The 8932-nt window shown below is 37.7% G+C and overlaps 1 protein-coding gene across 3 annotated transcripts; it reads right to left on the reverse strand.

Moving 5' to 3' along the window:
- Positions 1-727: 727 nt before the first annotated feature.
- On the reverse strand, positions 728-6915 carry LOC103712658 (mediator of RNA polymerase II transcription subunit 21-like). Of its 3 annotated transcripts, none has more exons than XM_039132528.3 (6): positions 6535-6915; positions 4950-5183; positions 4446-4517; positions 4226-4277; positions 3135-3225; positions 728-1341 (listed from the first exon to the last, which is right to left on the reverse strand). In XM_039132528.3, exons 2-5 carry the CDS (start codon positions 5154-5156, stop codon positions 3149-3151), a joined length of 408 nt encoding a protein of 135 aa, XP_038988456.1. In that variant the 5' UTR covers positions 5157-5183; positions 6535-6915; the 3' UTR covers positions 728-1341; positions 3135-3148. The 3 variants fall into 3 exon arrangements, with proteins under 3 accessions (XP_038988456.1, XP_038988457.1, XP_038988458.1); XM_039132529.3 differs by having other exon boundaries at positions 6659-6888; XM_039132530.3 differs by lacking the exon at positions 728-1341 and adding an exon at positions 1441-2057.
- Between the last annotated feature and the right edge of the window lie 2017 nt (positions 6916-8932).

Raw genomic sequence — 8932 nt, forward strand, 5'->3', positions numbered from 1 at the left:
CCTATACCCCACTACCAACACAACAATGACCAAAATAACAATCAAGATAATTCTATATTATCTATCATTTTGCTTTGAAACCCAACCATCGACAAACGTAAATACACATAGTTGATAAAACTGTGGCCATTTGCATGTTGTTACAATAAGTCATATGCCAATAGTAAGCTATTAGAGTGAGAAAGTCCTTTTTTTCCTATCTTTGACGCTTTGGCCGAAGGCCTCTTTACCATGCCCTAGCCATCTTTGCTTAGCTCTGGCATTGTTTTCGGCCTTCCACGAGCACTCTGGCTAGCTTGCCGGGTTTTTGCAGCCGCATTAGGCATCTACGAGTCAAAAGGATGCTCCACTACTTGGCCGAGCCGGTAATGTCTATACCCGATCCCTTTCTTCGTCATCCTCACTCAACATCAATGGGCCACTATATCTGTGTTGGAAATTTTAAATTACAAAAGCATTTTAATTTTTAAAAAGTATCCTCGCCCTCTTATTTTTATTTACTCTAAAAGCTTTAAAATATTTTTGTTTAGTTCCCAATTGGAAATAGAATCTGATATTAGCCGTTTAAACTCTTGACCCAGCCGTTTAAACTCTTGACCTTTAATCGCAGTTTGATCTTAACATGACCCAGCCGTGCCTGACCTCAACCTCTCACCATTTCTGAGAGATGAGAAAATGTATATTTCACCATAGAAAAAAGGCACATCTAACATCCAAGTAGCCCATCTGAGAGGGAATGCAGGTTTTGGATGTTTTTGACATATATTGACATGTTTTCCAGAGTAGAAATGATTTATAAAAAGTGATATCCAAGTAGGAGAGAACAACAAAGCATCATTAGCGTTTTGATGGTTTTCCTCTTCTACTGCATAACAGATCAAGAATCCTCTCCATCATCACTTGAGCCCTCAACCTGGCTTATGACTTGGATCTCAACTAACAAATAAAGGCCGAGGTAGATTGTGAAGAAAGATTATCCAAGACAAAGTTGTCTCAGATTCAAACTCTTAAAACTGGTGAGCTATAAGGGGTTGGTGAGACTTCCCTTTCAAGATACTGGGCAAAGAAAAACAGACAACTCTGTGCCAGTAAAAAATTCTAATGGTAGATCGATACAACGAAAATACATACAAGAAATCTGCAACTCTCTACTGTCAGGAATGTCTAAATTTCTGAATGTGATAGGCCGCAATATCTTAATGGTGTTCCTAATCCAGGAAAGATATTGCTTGATATCCATCAAGTTTCTTTAGAAGCCAAGAGACCAGTCACAACACCAGAACTCTTAGTTAACATTTCAGTTCTCAGCAGCATCTGTCCAACTCTGTATTGCTTTGAGCTCTGCAGAAAATTTGTTAAATCTTTAGGTTCGATATAATTGAAAAAAATACAAAAAGATTGTAATCAAAGCAGCAGCTCCAGCCATATGTAGAAGGGAAAGGAAAAAGAACTCTACACTTTCTTTAAATCTGGACCTAATTCTTTGTCATAAGACCAGGCACACAGGCACCTATTTGGTCAGCACGGCACTGTGATACATGAGTATAGAAGCCATAGCGTACTGTAAAAAACTCAAAAATTTTACAAATAGTGCCACATTGCTGTGATATCTTATTCCTGCTTCCGAAATCTTTATGAACTTCCATCCCTTTAGTTGAGTTTCCTTCCCCCCCCCCCTTATATGTTTTCAGTCATATTCTTTTTAATCACAATCAATTTCAGTTTTATTTGAGTCAGCAAACATAATATGAACATATTTTCTTCCATCTAACAGCCCCAGTGCTTTTAACTGCAGGATTGCAGCTAGGGTCAAACTTCCAACCGTCCAGGTAGCCCCGGTTGATTCGAACTGCACATTTTCACGTCAAGATTAAACTCTTCCACGGTTCCACAAAATAGCTGACTGGGGTAAGCTATAAATGTTGGCCCAACTTGGAGGAAGGTTGGGTTGACGGGGTCCTAAAACATGCTCAATTTTCTTGAAGCCATACCAACTTTAATTTGCATCCCTGAAGCTCGCATTGATGGTAAAAAGCCTTGATTCTTGTAATCTATTGCTGTCATATATTTTAGGAATTGAAAATCAAACACAAATACAGGATTCTGCAACAAAAGTATGCTGTACAAGGGCCCTGGAAATGCAGGATGAGGCAGCATCTTTTTCTTGTACTAGTGAAGCTGAAACCAATTATAGGTAAAAACTTTCTGTGCCTATGCTTAACCCAATTTGCTAATGAACAGGGCGACATACTGCCATCTAGCCTCTTAGTGGGGTTTACATATGATAATATAGGCATGTAGTGCATTTTAATCATTTGTTCAAAATGATTCTTCAGGCAAAAACTCAAGATGCATGGCATGTGCAATATAATTGACTTTTTCTTTTCTAATTTCAATTTATAGTGAATGACTCCAAAACTTTTTTTAAGCAAAGAATTATAAGAACTCACTAGGTGTTCTGTTGTAAAAAAAGCAAAAAAAAAAAAAAAGAGTAAAGAGTTTGGCTTGAGGACACAGTTACCCAAGACCTACTTGTCAATATCAACTATGCTAAGATATAAATTTAAATCATTATTATATCAACATAAGATTTAGGTTCCTATTAAACAAAATATGTAAGGAAAGACAATATAATGGGAAAAATTATGGGACAAAAAATGAATCCACTTGGTTTCCAACTTCGGACAGTCCGAATTTGTGATTTCTTCTAGTTTAAACATTGACTCAAAATTGAAGCCTGTATCTTGGAAGACATGAAAGATCTCCCTACAAGCTAAGCGTATGTTTGTCATCTGATATGGCTTTTCTAATAACTTTGTAGACGAGATCAAATACGAACTATGTTCAAATATTATAAACTAAATTGTGTTCTTCTATTACATTTAAAAAAATTGAATTGGATATGCTTGTACTCATTTATTTCCATAGCTTTAATAAGGGCTTATGTTTCATAAAAGATTCAAGGAGACTGAATATTTCCTGTGATCAACCATATCAAAGTTGTTCCCAAAGAAAATAATATGTCGACATATAGAATAAAACTATCTTCATAATAAAAGAAACAAGATCATGCATTTAAAATACAAGAAATCAAATGCTGCTGTCCAAGACTGTTCCAAGAAGTCAACTATTACCACTTTCAGGATGATCAGTATGGTTTCTTCAAGTTCAAACAGTTGTCCGCAGCCTGATGAAACAACTCCTGAACTTGCTTCAATTCCTGTTCTGTAAGAGCAATGACAACATCAAAGTCAAATGCCAAGGAAAGTTTCCTTTGATAATGCCCCCTAACTCTTATTATTCTTTTTTTTTTGTTTCTAGTCTTCATAGTAAATGATGTTCAGCAGGTCGCAACAAAGCATTTCTATATAATTGCATTAATATTGGAATTTTGGAATATGTTTGTCTCTTTTATATTCTGCTAAATGAAGTTTGATTTTGTGCATATAATTTTCCAAGTCTTTTCAATCTAGTAATCATCTCCACCTTGAGCATGCTTGCAGCCATGTGCCATGATGATGACAATGAAACAAGAGAAAGTTTGCACATTTTATTGGTCTGTGATGTTCAGGAAACTCCAAAATCAATGCAGTGATCATATAATTAGAGAAGAAATTGACAATTCTTCAGGAGTTTCTGCAATGGTTTCATCAACATTTGGGTCCATATCACAGTGTCTGACATGCATGTCTAACACATGTCTATGTTTTGTGTGTCAGTGTTTGGGTTCATTCATTTATTTTCTTATATAACCCAAGTACTGCTGTATTTATATTTCGGAAGTTTGCTGTAACGGAAAGTTGTGTTCATATAACTATGTTATAATATATCTGTGGCGACCATATCATAAGATTTTTGTGACCCTTATAATTGGCTCAAAGAAGAGGCATGGCTTCTGTTTTCTCGTTTTCTTTTCTGCTTAATTTCTGATTTGTGCAAAACAACTTGGTTTTATGTGAATCTCTATTACTTCCCTGAGTGAATCTCTATTACTTCCCTGAAGGTTATTATCTTGACCTTTGGAATAAGTTCAGCTGCATGTCATGATAATGACAGCTCAGAAGAAGCTGGTGAAATTCATCACTTGGTAGATGCAAGGAAGTCTTCAGTCAACCAAACGAAAATCATCGAAGCAGGAGAACATACTTAATTTTTGGGAACAGGATCATGTAAAAGCATCATGAATTAATTGAATCTTCTCAAGAAAAGTTTCATGGAAAAATACCTGCAGCCTTGAGTTGTTTTTCAAGTTCCAGACCTACAGCTTCATTCTCTGCCTGGTTATTCAAGTGTGTCACTCAATTCGAGAAATATTTGTCATCCAATTAACAAAGAAAACCTAGTTTCATGATACCCTTGATGGATGAAGCCTATTTTCATTATAAGCTAAGTTGTCCCACTTCGATAGATGAGGTAAAGGACTAGATCAAGTTTAGTTACTTTACCTGGAGTTCTGCAATTTTTTTCAATTGAGCTTCTTCTCCCGACAACGGCAAGGCAGAAACAAGTGCATCAAACTGCAAAAGAAGGGTGTTTGTCACAAGGGTAAGACTCACATTTCCTGAAAGAATATGTGAATGAAAAAAAATAAAATAAAGAATGGATGCAGCATTTCAGGCCACGACTCGAAATTTATATTTGCAAGTAACTAACGGCATATGAAAAGCCACAAACAGAAACAGTCAAGAAAAATCACCACAAAAATTAGCTTCAAGATGAACGGAGTACATGTTATATGAACCCAAACAGAATACTTAGGACCAAAGTATGTATGCCGAGTGCTTCATGCAAATTCTCAAAGGGAAATCAAAAGCCGTAAGCAACAAAATCGAACAGACTGAATGCCATGTGTTGTTACCAAGCTGCTCACTTATTAAAGCTTTTAAAATATTCAACATTTATAAATTATGCAGTTATGCTTCTAAAAGATACTCAAAAACTTTACTCGCCTTTTTTGCAGCTTCAACCAGAGCTGCACTCATTGCCTTGGGATGCTCCGCAATGTTGATTGTCTCCTCAGAGAGCTTTGTGGTTGGTTCAGGATAATTTGGTGAAAGTCGGACTGGTGGGGCGTCTCTTTGCAGTGTTCCAAACGTATTCAAAGCAAGAAGAGCAATTGTATTAACTTGTTCTTGTAGCTGAGATATTATGTCCATAACTTAAAAGCTCCCACAGGAATACTCCTGAAGAAAAGAGGGAAAAAAAGGAAAATAAATGATCAACTGTAAAGGGTCTTCATATATTTGTAACTTTGGGAAGACTTCCATGTTTAATCTTTAACTCTACTATCATGGAACCCACATTTCCTCAAGCACTCAGAAATTTAAACAATACTACTAGGTTTATAAGTTCACAATTTCCAAATCATTGCTCTGAGGGATGTTGTCAGATCTGATTCTTAAGCCACAAGGCCACATTATGACAGGTTGATGCACTTTCTTCAACAATAGATGAAAAGTTCTGCTTGCCGCTACAGGCTCACAAAGAAAGACAGATCGAAGAGTCCTTGACAACAAAGAAAATCTAGAATTTAGAATGCTAATTTAAAGATTATAAGTGCATGGTGCGCCACTCACGTTGTGCTCAATAAGGAGATCACTTCAATCATACTTTGAAGGGAAAAAAGTTCTATGTAGAGAGACGGCTATCTGGAAAATAGAATGCCGATCACCTTTCAACAAATTAAGATACAGGGACATTAATATGCAAAAGAGAAAGCTGATCACAAATTTGTATCCACATAAACACGGCATGAAGACTATCTTGCTGATATAAGTGCAAAGTTGTGGAGCATCTATCTTCGAAACTTGGTTTCACTTGGATACATGGTTGGGAAGCGAACATGTTGGCTTAAAACTTTCGATACACAAGATTAAACAAACATAATGAAGTGACTAACATATAATTTTTTTAAAAAAGTATAGATTGAACTTTTGGATTAAATGGCCTGCGTATGTAATTGTATGTGTAAAAGAAATTTAAGTAAAACAAATATAATATCATGCCAATATGTTCATCATTTTACTCTGACTCCAATTCTTCTATTAACAGTTTGGAACCTTTTCACTCTGCAAAATTATCATAAAAGAGATCATGAATTGTATTATTAACCATGTCATTTTTTTTAACATCATGAGTTTTTCAATTGTCCATAAGAAAATTAGATCAAACCAGATCGCGCACTATTGGAGGTTCATATGGAACCTATAAGAGTTTCAACTAGCCCTTACCCTGAAGAAAGAACAAAAACAAACCCACACACACAAACAAACAATATAAAGGTAATGGCAAATGTTGATTCATCTATAGCTTACAAATTAACAAAATGGGTTGCTAGAACAATTATTCTTTCGCCTCATTCACTATCGATGAACAAACTATCGCGAAAAAGCAAAAAGCCACGAGCTTTCATACTGTTCCTTCGTTCCTACAAAGAACAAGGCAGACACAGAAGGCATTTCTAGGTGGCATCTAATTACTTCTATGTTCCACCGAAATGGAAAAATCCCAATGTAATCAGAACCATATTCTTACCTCAATAGATCTACATTCAACTCTAATCCATCACAGACACATCCCATTGCAACAATTCGAAGAACTTCATCATCTAAATTTGCCACTTTTTAGCAGACCAACGTATGGTGTGCGAGTATCTCACCGGATTCCAAGGAAAAATCACGTCTTTCGGCTGCTCGATCAACGGAGTTTTCCCCGAACCAGATCGAATTAGGGTTTCCAGAACAGATCTAGCGCAGCAAACTAGTGATACAGTTCCTATTCGGTGTAGGAATGCGAAGCCGCCAACGACTCGTCCCCTCTCGTCACCGTTCTGGTGCGCGTTTTTTTTGCCCTTCGTTTTATTTGTTCTCCCCAGCCACCGATCACTCTAGAAGCTCCTCCGACCCTAGGTTTTCTAATTTTTGTAGGATTATTTTTATTATTTTAAACTATAAAAATGTAATTATAGATGTTGCAGGGACGATGCTTTGGCTGGAGTCTCGCGCAACAGCATAGCCCATACCGACTGAGCAGAAAAAGAGACTGCGTTCCCCATGATGTATTGTCCGCTTTGAGGGTCAAGCGTATCAGGAGCCCTCCTCACGATTTTGTCCCACAAAAGGATCCTCATGAGGAAAGGGTTATTGAGTCCTCCATTTAAGGCGCAGAACGTTTTCGCTACTAGATGGCATCGTCTTTTTTTGGTTTCGTGGAACTCCAACTGAATGAAAAGTTCATTGCTTCCATCAAAGACGATGCCATCTAGTGATGATTGGTTTGAATTATGCCATGGAATTTTTACTTTGGGGGAGCTTATTAACGGCCTTTTGGTATACTTTGGTTTAATTGAATGTGAGAATATGGATGGCGAGTTTGCAAAAATTCAATAAACAACTACTATGCTATAATATCAAGCTGATTCGAGTAGCTCTTTGATCACATAAGTGATTGGTCTGAATGAAACTTTGTAACATTGATTGAAGGACTTATCTAGACATCCATTATGAAGTTAAGATGACACAACCAGGAGCTTTATTGATGCAGGACGGATGTACGGGTTGGAAGGCAGCGTGAAAGAAGAGAAGAAGAGGGGAAGAAGAAGAAAAGAGGAGAGGGGAGGAAGAAGAAGAAGGCTAATTTTCTTGTATTCAATCATTAAAAATAAACAAATGCATGCCCTATATATATATAGGGCCACCAAATAACAAATAAGTCCCAACGAAGAAAACAATTCGAAAGAGGCCCTCAAAAGACAATATGCAAATTAATCCTACCCACATAAAATAAATAATAAAAAATAACATCAATCAATCCAGCCACAACGAAAGTGGCTGGACCGTCTTCCTGCGACAACCATAATCCCGCAAAATAATCAGTCCAGTACTCGTGTCCGCACCAACTCCCCCCGGTAAGAAGAAGTCGACCCCGACGAATGACTCTGGTAGTACTCCAAAAGATCTGGGTCAATGCGCTGTAACTCCGCACGTGTAATCCATGTAGTATCAGACTCCGGGCGTCCTCACCAACGAACCAGGAAACGCTGAACACCCTCATCACTGGTAGAAACAGTCTGCTCATCTAAAATGGCATCAATATGTTCTTTTTGTGCTGGTGGTAAAGCTAGATTGGTCGGAGATGGTATGGAATCAAGAATAGGAGTATCATCAAGCTCAAGTGATGGCTGAGCGAAAGGATCAGTAGGAATAGAAAGGGGGCCCTTGTAAGCAACCAAATCCTCAATATTAAAAGTGGAGCTAATACCAAAATCAGAGGGAAGATCAAGAACGTAAGCATTAGTACCCACTCGTTGCAATACCCGAAAGGGCCCAGCACTACGAGCCTGCAGTTTCTTGACGGTTCCAGATGGAAACCGCTCAGGTCGAATACGTATCATAACATAATCCCCAGTTTGAAATTTTTTATCTCGCTTATGAGAATCAGCTTGTAGCTTATATTGAGCATTACTCATATGAATGCGTTTGCTAATTTCCTGATGCAGATTATGAATGTGTTGTGCAAATGCATGTGCAGACTCAGAAATGCGAATATGGGGGGACATAGGTAGGAGATCTACAGGTTTGCGAGCTTTATAACCATGGACCACTTCAAATGGACTCATCCCGATAGATCTATTGACCGATGAATTATATGCAAATTGGGCGACAGGCAGAATAAAATCCCAGTTACGATTGTGATCCCCTACTAGACTTCGCAGAAGGTTACCTAGACTTCAGTTGACGACTTCGGTTTGGCCATCGGTTTGAGGATGATAAGCCGTAGAAAATTTAAGTTTGGTGCCAACCAGATGCCACAAGGTTTTCCAACAATAGCTCATGAAGCGGACATCCCTATCGGAGACAATGGTTTTTGGTAAACCGTATAACTTAACAATCTCATCAAAAAATATCTTGGCTACTCGAGAGGCATCAGAAGT

Source organism: Phoenix dactylifera, chromosome 14, assembly GCF_051530095.1.
Source record: "Phoenix dactylifera cultivar Ajwa chromosome 14, Ajwa_hap1_PhDact_Kaust_v1.1, whole genome shotgun sequence".
In the NCBI taxonomy this organism is placed as follows: Eukaryota; Viridiplantae; Streptophyta; class Magnoliopsida; order Arecales; family Arecaceae; genus Phoenix; species Phoenix dactylifera.

Bases quoted from the DNA above. Each gene is read 5' to 3' on its own strand.
- LOC103712658 (XM_039132528.3), bottom strand. From the start codon at position 5,156: ATGGACATAATATCTCAGCTACAAGAACAAGTTAATACAATTGCTCTT. The intron at 4,518-4,949 runs GCGAGTAAAGTT...CTTCTTTTGCAG, and splicing joins TGGTTGAAGCTGCAAAAAAG to TTTGATGCACTTGTTTCTGC. The intron at 3,226-4,225 runs GTATTTTTCCAT...TTGCTCTTACAG, and splicing joins AAAACAACTCAAGGCTGCAG to AACAGGAATTGAAGCAAGTT.